Source organism: Camelina sativa, chromosome 11 (genome assembly GCF_030686135.1).
Source record: "Camelina sativa cultivar CO46 ecotype springtype chromosome 11, ASM3068613v1".
Taxonomy (NCBI): Eukaryota; Viridiplantae; Streptophyta; class Magnoliopsida; order Brassicales; family Brassicaceae; genus Camelina; species Camelina sativa.
In genome coordinates, this window is record NC_141890.1 from 50,335,156 (window position 1) to 50,362,883 (window position 27,728).

The window sequence follows — 27,728 nt, forward strand, 5'->3', positions numbered from 1 at the left end:
TTCCAATTTTTTTTTCTTTTCTTTTCTTTTTAACCCTTAAAACTGGAAATTAGTCGAAAACTTATTAGTAAAAAAGATGTTACATAACTCTGATATAGAGAATATGAATGTCAAATTCACTGATTTTTTCTACATATAGTATACAAATTCCGATATTTTCCTTAATGGAGCTCACAAGATTCCTTATTTCTCATGCGCATACACCAATAGAAGTGAGAATGTCGGCTTGAGTAACGCAAACATTAGTGAGAATCCAATGCCCCGAAAACCCAAGGGTTCCTCCGCAAGAGGGTTCATAACTACTCCTCTTACTACAGGACGTTTACCTAGCCAACATTTCGATCCGGCTCTACCCAAACTTTTCTGGTTTACCTCCTTGACATAGACCTAAGTCATATATTAAAATGATACTGATACTTTAGTAGATGATACTTCGGTAATGGTAGACATAGCTTAACAGATTAGGATCCCGATTTATGGATCTCTCGGTTTGAGAAAGAAAAATAAGAAGATCGAACCATTTCTTCTGACTCTTTTTTTTTAACGATTAATTATTCCGATTTAAATAGGTGGTGTGTCACCGATTGGACGGGCAAACGAACCTAAGGCAATAACACTTTTGAAATGACGAACGTATCCTCCTTTGTTTATGATGAACCAGATCACCAAATGGGCTTTTTTCCTTTCAAATATCTCTAGGCTAGAGGAACTGTTAAAATTTAGAAATATCACTACCACACACCTCATAATTCGAAAAAAAAAAAGAAGAGAGAGGATAGGAAAAGATTGTGTGGAGCAGAACTAGTTACCCAGAATATTGACTGTTGATGATGACCTCATCACAACACTTTTTAATCACCTTGGGCGTTTGGCGGAATCGGGTGGTTCGTTTTTTTCTGAATTCGGGCTTTTTAAAATTTCACCGAATTAAACTTAAATTGAAATACGGTTCGGTTCGGACGGTACTCGGATTAATCGGGTCGGTTACCTGATTTAATTTTTCATCCGAAACTAATCTCTAATTCAGTTTATTTTACCCGAATTAGAGATTTTTTGAAATCAACAGCAAATAGAACCTGCTAAGTTCATGTACTAGTAGCTTAAAGTTGTGTTAATGAGTTTAAAGACTTTAAGCTACTAGTACAGACTACATACCCTTACAGACCATTAGAGAAGCTGCTAAGCTAGCATTTTATCTAGTTTAAGCTAGCATTACATCAAAAAATCATTCCATCAACAAAAGCATGCTACTTCGCATCAAAAAGTAGTCAAAAGAGCAGCTTCAAAGTCAGTACTACACTATCCATTGTTAAGGTTGCGTTACGCATCAAAAAGGACAAAATACGCAGCTTCCTACCTGTGAAAATCATAACAAAAACAATGTTAATCAAAAACAAAAAGAAAAGGCATATGAACACTTAGAACCACAATCATACCTGTCATACTATGAAGAATCATGGAATAGCTTCCGTTGGATTCCGAGAATCTATAGAAGAAAACAGAGACAAGATATTAGTAAACTTATAGATATAAAAAGATTTGAAAGGATTACTAAATCTAGAGAAGTTAAACTTACCGAGAGACTCAAAGAATTCAACTTCTTCCAACATCTGGGCCAAGTTTGCTACGACTGCTTCTCCTTTATAAGAAGACTTTAACCATTGTTGGGTACACAACAAAACCTCAACCATGTAAGTGGTTAGAGAACTTCTGTAAGGATCCAAGACCCTCTCACTTGTACTGAAAGCCGATTCTGAAGCAACTGATGAGGCTTGAATGGCTAGAACATCTCTAACCATTTCTGACAAGACCGAATACTTTGAGCTACTACGTCTCCACCAACTGAGAACATCATAAGCCATCCCCAACTTATTCTCTACTCTGGGCTCAGGTTTTTCTGCTAGATATTGTTGTAACTCATTAAAGTTATCTGCATTACTCTTCAACCCAACCACCTTTCCGAGTATTGCAAGTATCCCCTCACAACCATCTTCATCATCTGATAACTCAAAAACGTTAGACTGTGGCTGAGAAGCAGTGGTGTCTTCTATAGCTTCTGGTGTGCTCAGCTTGTAGCTGTAATGATCATACATGTTCTTCATTACATCAGAAACTTTTGCATTGAGGTGCCGAGTCTCAATTGTGTCCTTACCATACAGCTGGTCGAAGCAGAGAGAAGCAAACTTCATCTTGTTTCGAGGATCAAAGACACTAGCCACAATAACCAGAGGATTCATGCTCTTCAACCCATCCCAATACTTATCAAATTTATCCCTCATTACATGAGCCTGCTTTCTGATCTCCGCATCAGGACTGGTACACTTACTCATCAGATTCCTCTCAATGTCCACAATCTCATTGTAGCACAAGGTGGAACTAACCGAATTGGAAGCAGAGAATATTAAAGTGCACTTATAGAAGATTTTGAGAAACTTTACCAACATTGCAATTTCATCCCAAGTCGAATGAGTTGGCGGTCCAACTCTTTTAGCCTTTGTTTTCTCATCATCTTCCTCAAAATAATCACAGTACAACTTGTCCTCAGCTTCCATCTTTTCAAAAGCCTTCCTTAGCTTCAAAGCAGAACTCAACATCAGATATGTTGAGTTCCAGCGTGTGCAAATATCCAATGGCAGACTCCCTCTACACATCTTACTAGTGTCACACCTCAATGCGAAAGATTTAAGCCTAGTGAACGATGACCGAACATACTTCACTGCATTTCTAACCGCAACAATATGATGATTTGCCTTCTTCAAAACATCTCCAACAATCAGATTGAGGATATGTGCACAGCAACGCATATGAAGATAATCACCATCTCTAACTAATGCTTCTCCTCCTCTCAGCCTTAACTAATCCTTAAAAGCATCCAAAGCCTTGTCATTGTTCTTTGCATTATCAACTGTAACTGTGAAGACTTTCTCAATCCCTCAATCGTCTAAAAAATCCATCAACTGGCCTGCAATGGTGTCTCCTTTATGATCAGTGATGACCTTGAAGCTTAGAATCCTCTTCTGCAATTCCCACTCAGTATTAATCCAGTGACTCGTGATCACCATGTAGCCGTAAGAAGTAGTAGGACACGTCCATATATCCGTAGTTAGAGAAACCCTTTGTTTCTCTACATTGAACAAATTCTTCACTGCTGCCTTCTCTTGCAGATACATCGCCACAATGTCTTTACTACAAGTCCTTCTGGAGAATGTCTTGTACAACGGCAAAATATTGAAGCAGAACCGCTTCCATCCATCTGATTCTACAAATGAGAGTGGCAACTCATTGACGACTACCATCTCATTAACTGACCTTCTAAACAGCATCGGATCATACTTGATCACCTTCAAATTCCCATTGTTATCACCAGTTAGAACCTTCTGCTTTTCCTTTTCCACCCAATCCTTGTATTGTTTGCATCTACTAATGTGACCTATCATTGGGCTAGTACCCACTGCTTTAGTATCACAACCAATCTCTGCTGCACAATACTTACAGTAGCTCTTATAAGTCTCCCCTTCCCTTTGTAGAGAATGTTCCCAAACAGGAGCTCTTTTTGCATACTTCTTTCGTGGTTTGGGAGGCTTATCAGCAGCAGATGCAGGTCTTGGGCGTTTCTTCCCGGTTTGAACCTCAACATTCGCAGTTGCATCTTCTTCTTGTTGTTCGGGTTGAACTGGATGTTCCTCGTTCTCATTAGTCATCTACAAATCAATTTAATGCTCACATTAGCTTAGAATAACATTCATAAATAAAGTACATAGAAGATAAACCGGCAGAAACCTAAACTGTCCCAAATTGAATCCTAACCTAAACTGTCCCAAATCGAAGCATAACCTAAATTGTCCCGAATTAATAAACATATTGAAACTATATCATAAACAAAATACATACAAGATAAACCCTAAATTGCATATAGACCAATTGATGGAGACAAACCCCCTAAATTTCATACTGAAATTGGAAACCAAACGAATAGGAGATAGACAAATTGACGGAGACAAACAACTAAGGAACAAAACCCCAAATTTCATACTTAAATTGGAACCCAAACCCTAATTTTTTTTATCCAATCTCCTAAAAGGTTGCTAACGAATCGAACATATAGAAATTGACTACTAAAAACATCAAAAGAACACATACAAATTCACTATGAAGAACAACAAAAGAACTGACCTTTACAAACTTCTCAATCCGGGTTGTAGATCGCGAAAGACTGAGAAGATGAGGAAGTAGAACTCTTTAGAAGAAGAAGAAGATGAGTTGATGAAGAAGAATAAAGGATATTTTGATTAGATCGGAAAAAAAGGATGAACTGCGGAGTTGATTTCAGAATCGCATGATGTTGACTGCTTTGTCTCAGAAAGAAAGAAAAGAGAAAACTAGGGTTAATGGAGACGGTTAGAGACTTAGGGTTATATACTTCTGCGGGTTTTAGTAAATCGATCGGTCCGATTACCGAACCGAATCGAACCGAAATCTGATTACCCAATCTAATTGCACCGAACGGTTATGCTTTCTTTCTTCGGTTTGATCCGATAACCGAAATTTTCGGGTTGTTCGGTTCGGTTTGTCCGGTTTCCGCCGAATGCCCATGGTGATTTTTAAGTTTGAATTCCTATGATATTACAATCCCACACACACTAGCTATTTTTTTCCCTCACCAAAAAAAACTAATCAGACTTCCCAATGTTTTTTTTTTTTTTGGTAAAACTTCCCAATGTTTTCTCAGAAACAAAGAAGAACACTATAATAAAATAACAACGAAAGATAACAATAGTGAGGAGAGGGAAAGAGAGATGGATAGGATAGATAGAGAGACAACTCAAAGCAAGAAAAAAAGAGTAAATAAAAACACAATCATTGAATCGAGTGCAGTTTTTCATATTTATATTATTTATCTTCAAACCAATTTGGGTCAAATCTGGATCGTTGGATTTTTAAAGAAGGTTTTCTCGAAGCCCATACGATTGTTACTCGTGGTCGTGGGCCAAATTCTTCTAACATTGATTAAAAAATATGGAGCATAAATGGGAACTGAGAATGTTAAATTAAAGAGTAGCGTCTACGCTTAACAACATCCAAAGTATGGGACCATACAGCTAAGGTCTCTTCTGATATAAGTGTATTTTTGCTAACCCCCACGCGCACTTCAAACGTTACCAAAAAAAAAAACAATTCGTCGCAAAGCCAAAAAAATCATTCACTTCATTACAACAACAAACTACTCTGGAAATTTCTACTCTTCTTCATGGTTATCTCTTGTTGTACGATTTATACGAATAATGAAAAGACTATAATAGAAGAAAAGAAAGCAAATAATAAAATGTAAATTCTGATTTTTTTTAACTTAGAAAATGAATTTCTCTAAAGATACTTTTTCCAAAATAAAACCAATATTGGATAACGATACTTTTTTCAAAAATTGAACCATGGACCGGTTGGTCCGCTAGTCTTGTCACCTAAACCATTACATAATAGCTGGACTGGACCTTCGAATTTATAAACGGCTGACCAGAAAATGGGCTTTATTTTAGCCCAATAGGTATCTTCGAAACTCTCACAGGTAGCTGCTCCTCTCACTCAAGTATGACTTTTGAAAGAAAAAACATAGAATTATGATAATTAGCCCCTACACGAGCAAAATGATAACACTAATCATTATATAGGATGCTATCTAAAAATTTTGACTTAGGCGATCATAAATAACATAAAAATTTGCAAGCTGGCATTAAACAAATCGGAAGACACGAATTAAATGTAACTTTGATTTCCAGGGTAAAATGAATAGTTTTGAACATGTGAATGTGAGATGAGATGTGACTTTGATTATGATTCGTACAAATCTTTGGTGTAAAAACAAAAAAACAAAATTAAAATAAGTAATATATATCTATATATATACCAGAAGTAGACATAATTAACTGAATCTGGCTCGTGTTCTCATAAAGCTCCCTTCTTATGTTGTAATAATTGAATGTCCCTACCTTTTTTTTTTTCTTTTTTTTTCTATTCGTTTCATTTGTTTTTATTTCAAAAAGTCGTTCCATTTGTTTCTATGGAAATGTATAATATGAAAAATATGAATCGTGTCGAATTTGATATTTTGATGTCTCATTAAATAACAGAAAAAAATTCGCAACTTTTGACTAATTTGATCGATCCAATAGTGGATTAGTGGATCGAATGGACCTGAGGCATGGCCCTGTGCTCCACCCCCGATATATCAAGGCGTTCTTCGATCAATTTGAAAAGTTTCAAATCATGTTTTTATCGTTATCTAGTGGCTGAATAGTTAAAATATCTGTTGATTTTATTGATTTTTGTTTTTTAACCTAACCTATATATTCACTAGTGCAAAACTCGTTAAAATTGTTTGTAGAGGCTTAATTATCAGCCGGTGATGTATTAGTGAAAGTTGAAGTCTAGTCTTATATAACAAATGTATTTGATTTGTCTAGTATGCACTTTTACTCTATGATAAGGCATTTATAGGGACTAGATTTATTAGACTAACATGAACTGTATAAGCAGTAGATAGCGTTGTTTTTTAGCCACGGATTACAAAAGTTTTTGCTTTACATGTATAGATAACTACTACAATATTTTAACCACGTTGGATTTTGAATAACACTCAACAAAGTAAGATATACAGCCATCAAGGAGACACTTAGACGCTACACAAACTCTCACCGGATTATACTTAGCTAACAGGTTTAGATACAGATTTGGCAGTCCGAACAACATGGTTTAGATGGTCTAGACTTACGGCGTGTATGGCTTGGTGGTCTTTATATGTAATTTACCTAATGTTGTAAATGAAAGTAACATGATCAAAACCAAAAACCGTTTACTGTATCTCAAACCTTTGTACATTTTTAATTTGGAGTTTGATCCAGCATGCATCTAAGTCATCCAAAAATCATATGCTAAGATTTCTCTATCCATATATAACGATAACTAAAATGACATATATACCCGCAATTTGATTCCACTATATATGTGATGTATTTAAAAAAAAAAAAAAAAACTAAGATATATATGCCTCCTAAATTCAGAATATACGGGAATGATCTTTTGCCCTTCGTTTCACGCAAAGTGCAAAATTTATAACTGTATAAAACTCCCGAAATATAATTTAGTTCGCACAAATAATATCATGGCATCAGTAGAGAGGACACGAGATAAAACCGGGGGACCCGAGATCGTGTTGTATGTGTGTGAGAGTGTATGCTAAAATCTAAAGTTATGATGCAACACTATGTTTTTCTGTACACAATGTTTTATATAAATAATTTCAATTTGTTATGTATGGGTGGACCAATTAAAATTCGTGAATAAAAATGCCATAACACCTACTAGCATGATTGGAAAAGTATGTTTGATGAATAAAAAATGTAATGAGTGTGACATGCCGACTATACGTGAGCTCTTACTTTAACGTACACTTATATATGGATGGGAGAATATGACGTTGCCATTTAACTTCTTATTCATACGCATTCTCGTTGCTATAACTACTGAATATTATTGGTTTTAGTTTTTTTTTTCTTATTCTTTTTTTGTTGTTGTATAAACGGTTATATTAATGATTGTATATATAAACCTCCAGGTTTTGGTATGGGTGGACAAAATTACAATGATGCTCCTGTACACTCCCGTTCCATCTCCTCTCAATCATGTTTGTAAAACCCATCCTATACGACAATGCGATATCTCTCTGTCTCTCTCTCTTTGAGATCACACCCTGTTTATAAAACTAGCAAAAAATATCATATTTTCGACTTCAAACATCAAAAGATTCAAAACTATATAGAATGAAACAATCTAACATATATGACAACATACTTTTCTTCTTTCTTTCGCACTGTTCTTTTTAAAAATGTTAAACCCTAAGACAAACTTTTGAAATCTATATGGAAATCAGTTTTATTGCAATAATTTATGATAACCGGATAATCTTAGACCCAATACCAAACCCGGTTTTTATATATAGCCAACATGGAAACGCGATGGATATATGAAACTTGATTCTTCGTTTTGACATGATAAGTCTTCAATTTGTATCACTAAGATTAGATATTGTATCCGTAGCCTCACAATGCCTAAATTATATATTAAGTTTTAGTATGATCGTATATATTACTATCTTGTACGTACGCCATGCTTAGAATAGTCGTAACAATAATATAAACTAGCTGATATATAGTCAATGTTAGCTAGTAATTTTATCAGCATCTAGACCTCATTGATTTTTTATATACTCTAGATCTCTACGGAAGTAAGTTAAAAATTCCCAGCTCATTTACATATACGTAGATGCAAAAATGGTGAATGATATATATTTCAGTTAGAGTTATCTTTTAGGATAAGCATTCTTGTACAATGTAACATCCTAGTTAAAGATTCTTGTGATGACACTTTTTATGTGCGCTGTAAGTATTGGGGTGCATTAACTACTAACTCAATAACATGCATTAGAAGATGACTTGACATAATTACAATTTAAAGGTATGTATTTAACTTTTCCAAACATTTTTGTGCAGCATTTAATATTATGATTCACATGGAATTTGTACATAATCTCAATATACATTCTTTATTTGAAAATTTTCTGTAAACGTTTGTGTATATCATATTTGTGTTGTCCTCGATGGTATGATATTAGTCATTCCGCTTAACCTAAACCATTTTTATTATGTTAGCGTTTAACCTAAACGGCTAAATCTCACAAATAGTTCCATTGAATGATTTAAAAATAAAATTTAACTTGAGGCGTCTACAAAACGGGCCCAAAACAAAGAAATATGTGTCAATCATATGTTATAATAATAAGAAGAAGAAAAAAAAAGAGTGGACAAAGGGAAAAGTGAAAAGCGGTTTTAGATGAGAGAATATGCATAAACTATGGGCTGTCCACCGATTTCATGCAATGCAAACAAAATCTCGTTACGTACGAAAAATTAAAAATATTTTAGTTTTCGAACGAATAAATTGGAGACTCAATCAAACTAATCTATACTATATTATGTAATCTAGCTGCAGATTCTCTAATTAGGACAAATAATTACACAATTTCGTAGCTAGAGAGACAATACTTAAAATAGGGCGCTGCTAAAGTGCTCGCAAATTTATTTAAGAATAATGAAGGAAAATTCCTAAAATCGTTTCGAGATTCTTTCCAAGTATATTTAATTTAAAAATCTTAAGAAAAAGACATAATACTTCTTCAAACCTAAAGTGGTACACTAGTATTAAATAGACCTAGTAGGGTTCTTAAAAAAATGATTCGAAGAATTGTCTCTAATCAGAAAATAATACTAATATGCTTTCTTGTGGAAGTCAAAATAACTGTTCCCCATATTTAAAATAATCTATTTTTTCAAGAACCCAACAAAGAAAGAAAAAAAAAACAGATTCTGCATCTTGCATAATTTTCCGCATCTACATGGCATCCCTCGATTTAAGCTTATTCTCTCATGCATTCCCTAAATGACACACCACATTTTAGTATTATTTATTTTTGTACAAAACTGTAGTTCATAAAAATTTTGTCAGTAACAAAGTTTTGTATTTTTTTTTTTATGTCCTTGATAAATTTTATAATAAAGCTAGGAGAGGAGAGGGGTGTTTTATTGCAAAATCTAAAAATTTATTTTACGCAAAAGTTTTTTTTTAAAAACATTTTTGAGGTTTGGCGCATACGGAAAAGATGCGTGGTCGCCTGGCATTGGTAACATGGACACGTGGACGCTTGAAGAAAGGCCACGTAGGTTTGTGTTTATTCACGTGGTCTTGGCCCCTTCTCTTTGTCACACATTCACCTTCTTGAGAACCGAATCAGGTCAATCTTTGCTTCTTTTAATTTTTAACATTCTTTTTTTTCTCTCTTCTCCTTAATGCTTAACTGATTATACAAAATACAAACATCATCTTACAGTATCAAATACAAAATTACTTAAATTTAGTATACATAAACACATTCTTTTTTTTCCTTCTCCTTTATGCTTAAATGGTGTATTAATCTTACGTATCATATACAAAATTACTTAAATTTAGTAGTATAATTAAACATTAGATATATATCTTAATGTATTTTAGACACGTATATGACACATGCAAGGCTATATACACTAGAAGAAAGAAATAAAAATGATTGGTTATTTTTTCCATTATCTATAGGCTTTCGGATTATAATTTCATTATTTTACGATAGAGTGCAGTTTTTATGACTTACTGATTGTAAACTGTAAAATAAAGTCGTAGTGCAGTAAGAATTCTAAATTTTAGTATCCTAAGTTTTAAGGTGAATTTTTCAATCAATTAATAACCACTACTGATAATAGAGTGTGAAAGTAGACAAACACAACGATAGATTTAATTTGGTAGAAGGAAATATTAAACCAACTTCTTAGATGACATTATTTAATTAGCAAAAAAAAATAACTTCTTAGATGCCATCAAAATATTAAGAAAAATGAAATCCATAATTTAGATTTTTTAGCTGTACAAAAAGTTTAAACAGATCATCAGCACTTGTTATTAGCTGGCACAAACACCATTTACTTTATCCTCTTTAATTAGTTTGAACATATAAAAGTTAAATCTTTTCGTTTATATATAAATATGAGATCAACTAAAATAAAAATAAAATAAAAATAAAAATCGTCTATCGAATTTTCTTACGTCTAGTGAGGGCTTTGACTTATGATTAGAATCCAAAGAGAAGTTAATACAGAAGAAGACGAAGTTATAATTAAAATTGACGAGCAGCTTTTTTGGTTAGTCACGTCGTCATGTGAAGACGAAGGAGATGATGAAGAAGCAGAAGAAGAGGAAGAGAAAGAGATAATGGAGATCATTAATTAGGAGAGGGTCACAATACATACGAGACAGTCCACTGAATCACTCTATGTAACCCCACAAACTCTCACGCATATCCTAGCTTCTTCTGAATACAAACAACAAGCCTCGATCCATTAACCACAGACTTGTCCGTCTCTTCTTCCTTCCTTCCTTCCTTCCTTCTTCTTCACACTCATCATCTTTGTAAATTCACACACACACACACACACACATTTGTGGATGTGTGCCTATAGCGACACGTGGTGGGTTTATCTAAGTTTTTTTTGTGTACGATACCGTATATATGTATTTTTCAGGATGTGTGCCTATAGTTGTTTGTTTACCTACAAAATAGTTATTTGTAAACTGTAATCGTAAGTGTATGCCGTAAACTTACTTTTAGAGTTTTAGTATGTTTCTACAATATTTGATTAACATTATAAGAATAACTCAAGTCCACCATAACTTGGTTTAATAGTGTTTTATGTTATCTATGCCACAAATTGTGGGGCCATTATACTGTGTCTTTTGCTATTTTAATATAGACAGTAATTTGTGGACAAGCATACGATATTTCAATAATACATAAATCAAATTATATATTTGTAAAAGATTCATTCAATGTTATTTCTCTGCTTTTGTTTCTTGTTCATCATTAAGTCAAAGAACTTATGTTTTCGTATTTTTAAAATCATTTACATGAATTTTATACACTCACACATGTTATAAAATAATATACGAAATGTTGAATGTATTATAGATTGAAAGTGAGTGAACTGAAAGGACGAGAGAGGCCTAAGACAGTTTGTTTGTTTTCGTGAACATGGAGCTTCTCTTTACCATGTGCTCTCTTTCTTCTTATTATTCCTATTAATTTTTATTTACATTTTTTTTTTTTTTTTACGGTTTTATATATGAGAATGGCACTGAAGATGGGGCAAGAAGAAGTTCACATGCAAACATAAAAATATTACTCATATAAAAAAAATGAAAAAGCTACATTCTAGGCATATGCATGATATTATTCCACACGGATTTGTTTCGTATATAAATTTCATAGTATATTAAGTCAAGTTAGCTAGATTTGCTTCTATAAATGTAGTACTATCAAATTTCACCCCTTTACTTTCGGAATAGTTAATTCACACCCTTGATGGCAAACAAATTATACAGTGCGTACGATGAGAACATATCATTAGAAATTCTAAAAGCTCCCATTTTTTCGGTCATTAGTTCATTTTCTTAATAATTACCGCGAATAGCATTCAATTATTAAAAATTTGACTATGCTAAAGCGTTAATCAAAAGAATAAACGTCATATCAAACGTAAGACAAATGTGAACACGAAGGGCAATTATTTCTAAGGCCTACGCTTGGAAATTTTCAGATTACTATTCACAAACATTACCTTGATTTAAGGGTCAAATTGCAATTTTTTTTTTTTAAAACAAGCGATGCTGATTAACAAATTAAATCAAGATCTTGACGCAATTTAGTGTATGCGTATACACAACAGACAATTACGTAATACGAGTAATTCCATCTCAACAATAATAATATGTATATAAATATTATGACTTTTAAAAATTGGCAGACCCAAAAAAAAAAGAAAAAAAAAGAAGAAGAGGGGTAGACAAATGTTCATCCGTTTTTGTCGAGACATGAAATTTGTGGGATCAACGTTTTCCTGTAAGGAAAGGGAATTAATCAATGTATATTACTTGCTCTCTTTTTGTTTCTTTGTCAATTAGATAACTCAAACAATTTGATACTATAATTTACATTTCTTTCATTGATATAATAAAGGCCTGAAAATTTGAGTCAAGTTTTCTTTTTTCTTTTCCAACAGTTCGAGTCGGCCTTTATATTGCAAAGAGATTATTTACATTACGCTAATCAAACACATATATGCTATGACCAAATGGTTTGGAGTATATTAATCACACTTTAAACCATATAACCATGTACAATATATAATAATAAATTGTAACAGCCAGAAATTGCAACTTTTGTTTAAAACTGATTAGAGTAAACACATAGATACAGTCATTTAGACTAATATCTAAATCATGGTATATTTTTCAGTGGACGAATCTGTCTGTATACAATGCACGTATAGCGAGAGATATTAGAATCCAAAAACTTGAAACTATGACACACGAATCGCAGAATTTCTGAAAGTCTTACTATAGTAAATACCAATCATTAAACCAAAAAGTTTCCTATAGAATAATTCAATTATGGTTTCCGAAAGAAAAAAATAAACTTTTGTGTGTTTTATACTACTATGTTTTTTTTCTTACCAAAATAAAAACTACATCGATCCATGTCAAGTCTTGTAATATATATATAGCTCATCTATTCCTAGGTAGAGGCTAGAGCAAACAAAAATGTTTTTATTATTTGTCACGAGAAAACAATAAAATATCTTACTAGTAATCAGAATAAAAACCATACATTATATTAAAAAAGCCCATAAATATTACATTGAGTTTTTATTCAAAAAATAAACAAATAATGAAATAGTAGTAATCACAAATTAAACGGGAATCTTTATTTTAATTAATAGTATACTCACACACACACACACACATCTCTGGATTGGATTGTATACACACACACACATCTCTGGATTGGATTGTATATATAAATACACTTACAACTTCATCTTCTTTGACACACTCTGTTTTCTCTTTTTTTTGTTTGTTCTTATTATTACAAGAAACCAGAGTTTTCATCACAAGGGAGAGAACAAACAAAAAATGGAACTGTCGACACAGATGAATGTGTATGAAGAGCTTCTTGTTCCAACAAAGCAAGAAACCACCGACAACAACATCAACAGTCTAAGCTTTAATGGCGAATTTGATCATCATCATCATCATCATCAGTTCTTCCCAAATGGATATAGTATTGACTACCTCTGTTTCAACAACGAAGAAGAAGACGAAAATACCCTTCTTTATCCATCTTCTTTCATGGATCTAATCTCTCAGCCTCCTCCACTGCTTCTCCACCAACCACCACCGTTACAGCCACCGTCTCCGCCGTTATCATCCTCCGCAGCAGTAGCAACGTTCGATTACCCTTTTCTTGAGGCGTTGCAAGAGATAATCGACTCTTCCTCCTCTTCGCCACCATTGATCCTTCAGAATGGTCAAGAAGATAACAACAACAACTTCCACAATCCAACGTCGTCGTATCCTTCGCCATTGATGGAGTCTGATCAGAGCAAGAGCTTCAGTGTTGGTTACTGTGGAGGAGAGACGAACAAGAAGAAGAGTAAGAAGCTCGAAGGCCAACCTTCCAAGAATCTCATGGCGGAGAGACGGCGGAGAAAACGACTTAACGATCGTCTCTCTATGCTCCGATCCATCGTCCCAAAAATCAGTAAGGTAAAATTTATAATTACTCTAATAATCTTTTTAAAAAATAATTAAACGATTGATCTTTTTTAATTAGTAGATTAATGTATTATATAGTATGACATATAGGTCATAAAGATAATAACCTTTCTAATGATCTTCTTCTTAATTAACCCCAAAAATCTAAGTCTAACCCCAAAAAGCTACGGTTTTTGTGTTCTGTCAAGATTTGTTTAACCTTTGATTCGAAAGATCAACAATGATTCGTCCTTTTTTTTTTAATAGTGAATTAATTATATAAATTGGTTTCAAATTCAGCCTTTTGGTATATATTATTCTTTTTAACATTATGTGTGTTGTTTCTTCTTGTTTGAACCCTTTTTTTTTTGCCTTCAAGATTGTTTAATTATTGTGTTCTTACTTTTATGGGAATCTACAGAACCGGTTGAAAAGTGAGTAAATCATTTTAAAAAGTTTTTTTAAAATAATGATTATATTGGTTTTTGTTCCCAAAAAAAAAAAAAAAAAAAAAAAAAAAAAACAGATGGACAGAACATCGATATTAGGAGATGCCATAGATTACATGAAGGAGCTTTTAGACAAAATCAACAAATTACAAGATGAGGAACAAGAACTTGGAAATAGCAACAATTCACATCACTCTAAGCTCTTCGGTGATCTCAAGGATCTTAATACAAACGAACCTATGGTCAGAAACTCACCAAAGGTACACAAAAGATATTTTCATATTGCTTACACTGCTCTCTTGTATTTTTTACATATAAGCCCCTTTATTCATGAATTGTTACAAACAAACTCTCTATATTTTTAAAATCACTAATTAATATATGTTGATGCTGATTTTGTTAATTTTTTTTGTTCATGTTGTGGATAGTTTGAAATAGATAGGAGAGATGACGATACTCGAGTTGATATATGTTGCTCACCGAAACCGGGATTGCTTCTATCTACTGTTAATACATTAGAGACTCTAGGCTTGGAGATTGAACAATGTGTTATAAGCTGCTTCAGTGATTTCTCTTTGCAGGCTTCTTGTTCTGAGGTACTTATACATACACAAATTAGTATAATATATATGATATACTGTATATGGTATCTTAATTATCTAATTGTAATGAGATTGATGATATATGCGTTTTGTTGTGTGTGTTAATTTATAGGGAGCTGAGCAGAGAGATTTCATTACCTCGGAAGATATAAAGCAAGCATTATTCAGAAACGCAGGTTATGGAGGAAGTTGCTTGTAAGGGAGTTGCTATTATTTGAAATTTAATAAACCAAAACGATTGTTTATTTTTAATAATAATAGCTCTTTTAAAAAAATTTAGATGTTGTGCTTAATTCCCTTGTCAGTTTGATTTTTATTTTTGTTCTAGGGGAAAACATTATGAGTTGTATAAAAGAAAAGGAAATTAAAAAGAGATGTTTTTTTTTCTTTCTTGGATGGTTACTGGAGGTTATTATTATATCCATATATAGTTAATCATCTTATGTATCTAAAATTTAGGACACTCGATCGATAATTGAAATTAGGGTTTGTAAATGACAGTGACCGATGTATCTAGGTTCGAAAGATGCATCCAAGAAAAGCGTATTAATCATCATAAAGTAAGGCTAATCATAAGAGTAATTATAATGCTAATGGACTGTGCCTCCACCAATCAACGCATTCATCATTACAAATTTACAAAGGCAGTGTGTGTCAGTCAGTACGTCACCAAATTAATCTTAGCGATAAAAAACATTTATTAATCAGTGAAAACTTTTTATTCGGAAAGGCCTAACATAGGATTAAACAATACTACATGGCCAGGCCCATCTCGTCTCCCGATCAAGAATAGTCAACGCAGAGTTAATGTCGGTCGCTTGGTCCGCCGGACTTGTAATGGATATCTCAATGGGCTATTAGAACGGTAACTGAAGTATAGATCAAATGGGCTTTATTTAGTAGCCCAGATATATTAGTTTTATCTTTTTTTTGGGGACAAAATATTAGTTTTGTCATCTCTGCCATAGATAAAAAAACATTAGAATTCGCCCAAAAAAAGATTATAACAAAATAGAAATGTTCAAAATGTAATTTTTTCGATATATTCAAATAACTTGGTATTTTTATAGAAATTAGGTCATTATTTATATAATAAAATCTCAAACCACTGAAGTAACTTTCTAATTTGTGCAAAACAACTTAGAGATATAATGTATCTGTTAAAAGGATAACAACTTGAAAATATAATCAAAACTCTTTTTTTTTATGGTCGATTGATAATTAAAAACTCCTTGTATCTAAAAATAGAACTTTCCGTTGAGTTATTTCATTTATACAAATGGAAAATATAATCATTGGACTTAAAGAATCATCACATAAAGAATGAAGCCAGACTTCTAAATTTCCAATACTAAAATAATTGTATAAAATAAAATATATAGATTTTTTTTTAACTTTATTTAGAAAGAACTCCACTTGCGCTGTTGCGCACTATGAAACAACTTGCCACAGCAAAAAAAACTCAATAGCATGACGAAAATGAGACTTACGCTATCGTCCGTAGACAACAAACAAAAGGCCCAAAAGATTCATTTCACTTTCTTTTTTTTTCTTTGTCATGAAGATTCATTTCACTTATACGTCAGGTTTCTCACTTCTTAGTGATAATAATCGCAATGATTGGAAGCATTGAGAAAACATAAATCAACATTTTCTATAAAAAGATAAACAATATCACGAACGAAGTCTAAATTAAACAAAAAAAAAAACAAGCTTGAAAAAGCAAATATCATAAACTACTGGTACATTATGCAGGTCTAACCTGCAGGAATCTCAGTATACAACTTGCAAAAGCACATATACACTATAAAACATACACGTGTGTATGACATAGCCTTGTCCATATCCAAGTTTTAACATTATCTTCATTTTGGATTACTAATGATGAATCCTTTTCGAATTCTGATCTAGCCCAACAAGTTGTGTAGCAGCCCTTTCTTAATCATACCTGACAGATATTACAGAAAACAAAAGGTCCCAAAAAATGAGAATATAATGGGACAGGTATGGATGGTGAAGTTTAGTTTTCTAAAGTAAGGTATTTTTCTAATAATCTGCAAAGAAAGCATTCATTAAGAGATGACTATATATCTATCAATAACACATATGGATGATCCAATTAGTATCACGCCTAATTATGATGGATTATAACCTCTAAGAGATTACGGTCCACACACTACATTAACTTGAGTTAATTAAGATTTATGATGCTTTTGAATTATGTGGCCAATCTCGTATAAGAATGATTCTAAGCAAATTTGTGGTTTTAACCGCAAAGGAAAAGCAAAAAGAGGATTTGGTATTAATCCAAGGCGAATTGTTTTTCATTTAGAACATTGCCATGTACCTAACATTCTGTACATGGACTTCCACTACAACCGTTTTTGAAATAAAATAATTATTTTGTTCTGTATTCGATATTTTCTATATTCATCGTCGCTATTAATAATTTTAAAATGAATTAAAACGAATAAAAAAGGAAATAAAAATAATGATTGGAAGAAAAATAAAAAGGTGACGTCAGGATAAGAGAAGGTCACTAGGAGATGTTTCCCCCATGTGACCTTGTTCAATCTCAGGCCCGCTCTTGTCTTGCTTATCATCCGTACGTTTTACATTATACTCCACTTTTCATCATTTTCTTTCAAAATTTTTTTTTCTATATTATACATAATTATCTTTGATTTTTAGTTGACTATATTATGTACTGTATTGTATTGTGTTGAGTTCTTTCAAGGAATGTACGTATTATTGCGTACCAACTTTCAAGGAAAACTTGTTAACAGTTAATTATGACAACAACAAAAAGAAAGACATTTTAAAATAGTTTTTTAAAAAATCATTTATTTTAAAAGATTTTTTGGTCATTTAACATATTATTTTTTTGAGTAGTGACAAGGAATACTGCTTTCGTCTAAAATAATAAAGTGGTTATAAAAGAAAAGCTCATATCTAACAATTTATAATCTGGTTATATTAATTTATGTTATCTTATGAGCCGAGGTGTTTTAGGTTTTTTTTTTTTTTAAAGTTGGAATTATAGCATAGTATATAATTTATCAGCTAAAAAAAAAAAAAAAAAAAAAAGAGATAAAATGGCATGATCCCTAGGTTTCAGCGGTGATTGCGGTGCCTTCACATGTTTTCATATGTCTACAGTGTATTTTCAATGGTTTTTTCATGATAATATTTTTTAAAAACAATAATATTATGACAATATATAATAGGTCATATTGTGTATATATGTTTTTAAAAATCTTATTTTTTAACCATCGGAGTTTCCGGAATGTATAAAAACATCACACATGTATTTTGACTGAAATTTTTGTGCTCAGCCTCCATGTTACCGGTTTGTGTTCACAGTCTCTTTAATTTCTTAGCGTCATAAAACGTAATTTAACTAGTCGAACTATTTAAAGTAGACATTGCAACAAAATAATATCCCACGAAAAATGGCCGCGGAAGAACCACGAAGCATTAGATAACGTCATCAAAGGAATCAGTACAGTCAAATTGTACTTTGCAGTGTAGGACGCACTTGAAACAGCAACACTGTTTATTTTGCATTTATCGTAATACAATAAGTATTTATTTTTAACTCTTAACAAAAGATTTAATTTCTTGGATTGAATAAAATTCATTAATTTATCTCTCATATTTACCGTTTTTTTTTCTTGTGACGCGTTTTGAAATTCGAAACTTGATATGCATAAAAATAGATTTGATGTCAAGCTTCTATTTAATTAGTTTATTAACTTTTGCTAGTTTATTTTATTTGGTTGCATAATTGATAATTAGTGGACTTAAGCAAAAGATAAATCTCTATCGATCAGATTCGAGTATCATTTTGGATTAGAATATTAGGATCAACCAATGGATTTAACGGGACTGAAAAAAATCATCAATTCACAAAAATATAAGAATAAAATAAGCAAAATACAGTGAAATTAGGTCATGAAGTTGATTGTTAATGTTGGAGGGTCCAAGTGGTGGGGATGTGTTTTTGAGCACTTGGTTATGAGAAACTTGTCACTGACGTCAATTTTTTCGATTTGTAAAACTTTAGTGCCCAAATATAAAGTTTTTCTATTTTATATTTTGAGGGTCCCTAACTTTATTAAACAGTGTTTAATATATTTTTTTGACAATTAACGGAATCGGCATCGTAATTAACGGAGGGCTATTTTTTACATCTAATCCGTATTCTATAACCTAATAATAATTACCAAATTAACTTTTGGTGGTTAGACGTCAATTTCAGTAATTCCATTAAAAAAAAAACATGTCTCGTTTTGTAAGAATTTTAAGATATCTGATTCTGATCTTATTATTTGGTTTACCCCATCCAAAGAGTTAAATATCTAATGGCGGGAAAGAAACAATTATTAGTTTTCTTGTGCATACTGTAAAATGTAATAATTTTATATCATTCTATATTACGAAAATGATAAATATTATGTGATGATTAACCACGAAGACATCTTGTTGTACCGCACAAGATTGAAACTTTGGTTTTGAAGTTTTTCTGATTAAAGACATCAAACGTGGTTGCATAAAACACCTTTTTAAAATTTTGGATTATTAATACAAAAGGAAATGTGAAGAATCATGCAATCTTCATTGGCTATTTCTGGTACAATTCATACAGATCTCGAGATGTCCTAAATTGCCAGCAATCTATTGTTTTGGTAATATTTTAAAAATATAAACTTCTTAGTATTCAAAACTTCGTGTATCAATTCATTTGTAGCCAAGGAAAACAGAATTGAGTCAGGACATCGACATCGAAATTATCGTCCGACGAAATGTGCCATGTGTTTTTTGCGCTTACATAGGTAGTAGCACAAACAGATAGGTGGGTAGTCTGTTTAAACATAAAAACAAATTTACTGTTGATGCAAAAATAAAACTGTGCTATTTTTATGATTTCTTTTTTTTTTTAAATATACTATATAACATATGCAGCTTTGAGAAATAATCATGCGATTCTTGTTTTATTTTCTTTGTTGCACAATAAGACCACTCCATTTTGTTACCAACTGAATACAAAATAAATAATCAGTGATAAAAAAAATTAAAATGTAAAATTTATGATCCATATGTACATCAAACGAGATATTTCGACATTGTCGGCCCTTTTTTTTTTTTTGGTTATCTTATAGCTAAATTAAATCTAATACAAAGGAACGGGAAAACGCGGCGGCTTGACAGGAGGTGATTGCGGTGGAGTCTGAACATCGACAGTGAGTTTCTCCGGTCGAGGTGGTGCACACGGACACGGCAATGCTATGAATTTGGGTGTATTGTCTCCAGGCATTAGTACCGGTACGCTCAGATTTTGAGGCTTCTTCATTTCCTGTTCATATGAATCATTTCTTATTAGTTAAAAATCATTCACCTTAGGAGTAAAGTAAAATAGTTAAAAAAAATAAAGTAAATTACTATTAGTGACTCACATGTTTAAATATTTCGACTTTCATCTCAAGTAAATTACAACTTCGTTACGATAGAAATGTTATCTTCAATAGTTATTTCTCCAAATTAAAATTTCCTTTATTTAAGTTTTTAATTAAAAACTAAATAATTAAAAACAATATTTTTTTTTGCTTACACGTTTCAAAGTTCAAACTATGGTTTATATGAGGAAATATGAAAAAAAAAAAATTGGTACAATTATAATTAATAGAGATCAAGAATTTGGGAAATAATAAAATACAGGAGAGGGGAGAGTTACCGGAAAAGGGGGTTTAGGTTTGTAAGGATTAGACTCGATGTCGGCGGGGGAGGGACGGGTGGAGGCATTGGCTAAAGAGCGGCGGAGAGAACGATGTTTGTCCCAATGGTAACAGCAAGAGAATATTCCGGAGAGGCTGAAAATGATAATAAGAAGCAGAGCTGTGCCTAGAGGGAATCCTAGTGACGGCCGAGAAGCATCCATGTGCGGCGGCGAGAAATCTTGAGTGTTCTCCATCTTCTACTACTACGATGGCGACGATGTTGTTGTAATCAACGGCTGAGATTTTGAGCTGATGATTTTGTTCTCTCATGTGTTAGAGAGAGAGAAGAGAGGAGAAGAGTTGTGAGTTTGGTGAGGACAGGGGACGGGGAAACAAGAAGAGATAGGGAGTGATTATTTATAAAAGATTTTTTTTTTTTTTTGGCAAATAAAATGAAAAGAAATATTAAATTGTTTACAACTGTGAAAAAGTTCTTCTCAGTACAAAAAAGCAAATATGCTGTACAATAAAGTTGTCCCTTTTCTTTTCGCCGTTGAAACTTTTTTTATTCCCTGTTAATAATTATATCATCAAAGGATGGATTATTTTTTCAAAATATAAGGATTATGTTTCTTGACTTTGTTGAATCATTTTACTATTTTGATTTTATGCAGTGGATTTAGACTATTTGTTTTTTGTTTTTAGTGGAAATTAAGGTTTAACGAGTGAAAAAAATTTGTATTCTATGACGTGAAATTAATTAGCTAACTTTTATGGATTCCTTGGAGATGTTGATATTAGAATAATATGTGAGATTCTTTTACCAAAATGAAGATATACGCATCCGAAGCTTTAATCTTCTGAAGTAAACAAAGATACACACAAAATGAAATTTTTGTGTTATATATTTATATATATTATTATTTGAAATGAAAATAATTTGATGAATAATCTACAAACGTAATGAACAACTAGATATTAGTGGGATGGAACAACTTAATAACAAAATAATGTAATTTGATGGTATGCAAAATGCTAAAAAAACAATTAAAATATCAGCTAACAACTGTTTATTTTTAATAATACATAATTTAAGTTACATATTTTACTATATTCCCATTTTTCCTTACATAAAATTCTAATAAACAAATCAAATTGTTAATTCAAATGATTAATTCTTAAATGGAAATAAATGAAGCTTGAAAAAGGGGAGAGAGAGTGGAGAATGTACGTGGAAAGAGGAGAGAGAGAGGGCTGCTTGTACGGAGAAGTCGTGGGCTCCAAGATCCACCATGTTAATCTTTTCAGCCGTTGCTGCTAACCTAATCTTCATTACTTACCCTAATCCTTACTCTTATCTCCACTAGCTACTCCTACCAAATGTGCATACTAACTTTCTCTTTTCTTGCTATAATCATAGGCTCTCCTCAATAAGCCCTAAATAAATAAGTTTCTAACACATCTGTATATGTCTTTTGTGGTGTCTAAGACAACATAATTGAAAGTAATTATCATTCATCCTCTTTAATTAATGACAAAGAAAAACACTTGCATTGTTATTTGAAAACTCAAGGAATAACGTTGGCTCGTCCATCTCCACCGACGATATTCTATTAAATTTTCTATCTGAGTTTTCAACATTTTATAATATAGTTTCACGTATTTTTTTAATGCGAGAGAAAAGTATATGCTGGTACACGTACGATTATGCTAGCTACCAAATCAAAACAATTATCACATGATTTGTCTCTATTCGATCGATTAGTTTTTAAACTATTACATAAATTCTGATCGAGAGATTCTTTATTACATCTTTTGATTTGGTTACTAGATATTTATCGCGATGTGATAAAAAAAATAATGTAGTTATTTAATCTATATAGTACATATATATATATATATATATGCCCATACGCAAAATCGGAATAAACGTTGCTCTACACATAAGTTGTTTGATGCACTTTCACTGTTTGATACTATTAAGTGAAGTTTAAGAGTTTTGCAAAGATGGCAATTTTTTTTTTTTCAAATTGTAATTCTATTTGTTAATATGAAATTTTGTAATATGAGATTTAATTACATAAGATACTAATATACCAGTCGCTACTACCTTAAATTCGTAGTCAATTAATGAATATTGTGTTTTGCCGACCTTTGAATCAAAAAAGGAAACTTTCCAAATGTTGTGTGATAACATATCGAAGCCTAGGCTCTCTAACCTCTCTTTATAAAGACGAAAATAATATATATGGCCATGTGCATTGATGATGTGTGGGCGCGTGTTTATATCAGCCACACCAGAATCGTAACGATTGGAAGAGAAGTTGAGTACTACTCGTTGATCGTACGTACGTCGTTTAGTTTTCGTATTCGTTAGTTTTTTTTTTTTTTTTTTTAAGAATTTAAAGGCGTTCGGAAAACCAAAAAATTGTGCAAACTTAATTTTCTGAAAGAAGTTGTTGAACATCTAAAACAGGTAATGTGTTATTGGGTCCAAACACCGTCCCAAGACAATTAGTCCCCACTTACTCTTTAACATGTCTCCTTCACATATATACGCTCTCTTTATTTTCATCTCTCGTCACCAATTTAATTTTATTGCGTGAATCTACAAGTTTTCAACAAAAATTTACTCATTTGTCATATGCATTAATTTTTGATTGATTATGAGAGACAAGGTTTAATTGTGAATGATACATAATAAAGATATGACATCTACTAATCATGTATTTAGTGATTAAGATGTTGTTGATGTGTGGTTCATACGTTGATTATATCCACTTGGTCGCGATAACATAAAAGAAAAACGGAATACAAGTAAATCCAAAAGAAATGATATTTTCTCCGATCCGATAAAATCCATATTATAGGTAAAATATTTTACATAGCCAAAAGGCCAAAAAAAAAAAAAAAAAAACTCATTTTCCGGATGACTATGAAACGTAGTTACGTCAAAAGTTTGGGACTTTTGCCGGCAAGGCGTATCAACTTTTTTTTTTTTTTTCCAATATGTCAATTTCTAATTTAAAAAAAAACATCTACGATAAAATAAGGGTTTGAAAACACTGTTTTTATATGTAATTACAAGTCATAAAATAAAAAAGCTGTCAAATATACGACTCAAAACTACCACAATTTCGAATTAAAAAATGACGAAAATGGACCTGAGCGTTTTCGAGTTTTGGACCTTTGGCCTTTTGAGTTCCTAAGGGACAAATATTGGTCCATAAATCTTTAAACGACTTCACAACTGAAACTACGGATATCGATGATAAGACTGATCTGAGAATTCTTTGTTATTTATTTATATATAGTCTTTGACGTGTATGTAATTTCTTAATAAATAAACGTAACATGTTTGATCGTTGAAGATACCAATATAAATAACAATAATTTAAATTTTGTCACATGGGACAGTATCAGTAACCCATATGTGTATACCATTAAAGTCAATATTAAGTTGGATTTTACGGCTGCTATTCAAATCTAATGATGAAAAAAAAACAAAAGAGTAGCTGCCGTGTGGAACTCGAATTTGACAATAACTCTTACTTCGATTCTGACTTAATTTTTCTTTTTTTCGTATAGCTGTATTTTGTCTTTGCATCTTTAATTATAAATACCGCCAAAATTCTGTTAGTCTCTAAATTTTTACTTCTTTGTTTTTTTCTTTTGTTCCTTTCTATAAGACATTTGTTTCCGATTTTTTGAGTTTCATACGGACTAGGATAGCATACGGTTGCTAAACCAGTGAGCACTCCATTTATTGATAACGTGACACTAATCTAACCTGTCCTCGAGGTACGATACGACATTATATGATCCACTTGGATTTCATAGTAATTGAGAGTCTCCAATGGTTGTAAACCCAACAAGCAATATTTTCATACAAATTATAGTTTTACTGGAAAGTAGACTTGCTATTTTAACTTGTAATCACAACATATTTTAACTTGTAATCACAAAACAAAAAATATCTATAACAAAAAATATCTATCTCTTTTGATGTGTGTGTGAACTGTCAATGGGTCTTGAACTGGTCATCGCCGTTTCTTTTAGGGTCAATGAGTATGTATCCACTAATCCCATCTTACACTTTTCACATCACAACTTGTGTTTGTGTGTGTCTTTGCTTTCTATCAAGACAATAATAAAATATCCTATAAAACGTGTTTTAACCATTATAATTGTTAACTCTAAACCAAGTTTTTAACACTTTTTTCATATCCATCACAACTTGTGTGTTTGCATTTTTGTCCTAAGCAAAACCCGTAAAACGTTTTTAAATATAATCTTTCATTAATCCACTAATGAAGTACATAGATATATCATCTACGTACTAATTAGGATTTCAAAAAGTATGCAGCATGTTGCTCGGTTTGTTTTTGAGAGTGACGCAAATCTGTCTCTTCTCCAATCTAATCAAAGATACATAGCGATTCGGTGACATCAATTCTAGAAACACAAAAAGATTTGATTAAATAGAGAAATTGACTTAATATGCATTTATAGCTCTTATGTTATAGGAAAATCCAAACCTGTTGCACAAGTAAAAACTAAGCTGTAGGGGGACCATGTTGATGTAGACCAAGACCCATAGCGATAGGTACTCATCCAAACACAGGTGTTATTCGATATATAGAAGAAAAAGAAAAACGATTTTTTTATTTAATCCAATCCATATACAGCTAGATTATATATCTATCATTTTAAATGTTATCTAATGTAGTACTACTTTATTATGAGGGATGAAGAAATATCTTACAGGAGGTCTTATGTGAAAACTCGAAGGTGTATTTGATTTTGGGTCAAATATACTTTAATGGCTCTCTCATGTATTAAAAATGAATGATCACGTCTTGGTACATTGTCTTATACGAAAGTACTAAAAATTAATTATAGTATTTTGCTGTGCAAATCCGATTTAGTTTCCTAGTCGTTTGACCGTAAATAAGAAAGAGGTATATAATCTATAACAATTGGACAATAATTAATTATTTGTTTTGTTGTATACAGATAAATACAGTATAAACATTGACAGCAACGTGACTGGCTAACGAAGAAAAATATCGTACGTACATATTACTAAATTCAGAACCTCAGTACCGAGAGAGAGAGCGTATACTACTACTAAGTACTAACTAAATAAACAGGTCAGGTCCATCAATAAGGGATAGTGACTTATGGGCCAATGTTACAAATAGTGAATTAAAAGCCCAATTAGGAATTTTTTATATATTGTATATGCTGCTAGTGTGTAAAAGAGTCTGGGCCCAAATAAACAGTAGAACATGTCTTGTCGTTGATTAATTGATCTTTCTAATTGTTAATTAATTAATTAATAAAAAACGAAATTAGAGTAGTAATTAAACGGGGGTGTGTAGTGGCATCATCATCATTAATCGAAGACTAATAAAATAAGCGTGAAGGACAAAAGCACTGTGGGTCCTGTTGTCTTGTCTCAACCCGCATTATTTGTACTCGCAAATGCTACTACTAACCTGATCTACTGTTTACCTTTCTTTTTTTTGTTTTGTAATAATATTTTTTTTGTCGCAACTGAAATTATATTAGTAGAGAAGATATGGGTTACTATATGATTTGAGGAAAGTCATGTGCTGTACAAAGACCAAAAAATTAATAGTTAGTCATTAATTCATCTGAGACACTATCCAGATCATCAGAGGTCTTTACAAAAAAATGGCTCCATCAAAGAGTACTACTCGCAAAAGGATAGTTCACAAAGAGGATCCAACTCTCTCATCATTGAAAAGACCTGTTAACCAAAAAGGAAAACCTGCCGCTGCATACGAGTGAAGCCTACTATTTCCGGACACACTACGTGCAATGAGAAAAGCTCCTCTATTAGAAATCCCTGATTCATAAACAAGTTTCCATTCATCGATTCCACACAATACCGATAAGATCTGAGCAGAATGAAAACCAAAAGATGGCCACGCCTTTGGCCTATTAACCGCACCCACCAAGACAATATCCTCCAATGCAAAGATAATCTTGCCTAATTTGTGGCTGATCATACTCTCGATGGCCCAAACCACACAAATTAGATTTGCCTCTTGTTTAGACTTTATATTGGAGAAAGCTCTTCTACTGTGCATCACAACAACACCAGTAACATCTCTTACCACTCAAGAAGCCCCAACCAATTCCTTCTTTTTTGACCAAGAGGAACCAATGTTACACTTCAACCAATTTTGCGGAGGAGGATTCCACTGATCCTGAACCATCGATTGATCTTCATGTCTCTGAAAACCAGTCAAGTTGGATTGTATAGTTTGGTGTGGTTGTTCAACCATTTGAGCTGAGAACCACAACTCGACATCCTCTTTAATCTTCACGGCTGTCTCCATTGGCGAAAAGGATTTTCCATTAAAGACCCAATTGTTCCTGTTTTTCCATATTCTCCACAGTATCTATGGAAAACTTTTCTTGATTTCAAAGTGCCAAAGCTGGTTTTCTCTGTTGCTTAGCAAATGATGCATATGTGCATAGACCGATTTCTCCTCTGGAGCTGGCGACGGATAGTTGGAGAGAACCCAAATCTGTCTAGACAAAGGACAAGAGAACAAAACATGGTAAATAGACTCACCAGCCATTCCACAAACTTGGCATCTTCCATCTACTATAACAGCCCTTCGGGATAACAAATCTCCAACCGGCAAAGCTATACTCAGAAGTTTCCAAAGAAAAGTTTTTATCTTCGGTTCAGTCTG

General features: G+C 32.5%; 2 protein-coding genes across 2 annotated transcripts; one reads left to right on the forward strand and one right to left on the reverse strand.

The window, feature by feature from the left end:
• The first annotated feature begins 13,221 nt into the window (after positions 1–13,221).
• LOC104727221 (transcription factor bHLH93) lies at positions 13,222–15,664 on the forward strand. The gene is made up of 4 exons (XM_019232151.2): positions 13,222–14,238; positions 14,753–14,935; positions 15,104–15,271; positions 15,390–15,664. Exons 1-4 carry the CDS (start codon positions 13,606–13,608, stop codon positions 15,474–15,476), a joined length of 1,071 nt encoding a protein of 356 aa, XP_019087696.2. The 5' UTR covers positions 13,222–13,605; the 3' UTR covers positions 15,477–15,664.
• Positions 15,665–20,339: 4,675 nt separating this feature from the next.
• On the reverse strand, positions 20,340–21,382 carry LOC104727222 (uncharacterized protein At5g65660). Its single transcript, XM_010446273.2, has 2 exons — positions 21,012–21,382; positions 20,340–20,633 (listed from the first exon to the last, which is right to left on the reverse strand). Exons 1-2 carry the CDS (start codon positions 21,246–21,248, stop codon positions 20,451–20,453), a joined length of 420 nt encoding a protein of 139 aa, XP_010444575.1. The 5' UTR covers positions 21,249–21,382; the 3' UTR covers positions 20,340–20,450.
• Positions 21,383–27,728: the final 6,346 nt, after the last annotated feature.

Excerpts from the sequence above, each read along its gene's own strand:
- LOC104727221 (XM_019232151.2), top strand. The coding sequence starts at position 13,606 with ATGGAACTGTCGACACAGATGAATGTGTATGAAGAGCTTCTTGTTCCA. Across the intron at positions 14,239-14,752 it reads TCGTCCCAAAAATCAGTAAG|ATGGACAGAACATCGATATT; the intron begins GTAAAATTTATA and ends AAAAAAAAACAG. Across the intron at positions 14,936-15,103 it reads TGGTCAGAAACTCACCAAAG|TTTGAAATAGATAGGAGAGA; the intron begins GTACACAAAAGA and ends TGTTGTGGATAG.
- LOC104727222 (XM_010446273.2), bottom strand. The coding sequence starts at position 21,248 with ATGGAGAACACTCAAGATTTCTCGCCGCCGCACATGGATGCTTCTCGG. Across the intron at positions 20,634-21,011 it reads AACCTAAACCCCCTTTTCCG|GAAATGAAGAAGCCTCAAAA; the intron begins GTAACTCTCCCC and ends TCATATGAACAG.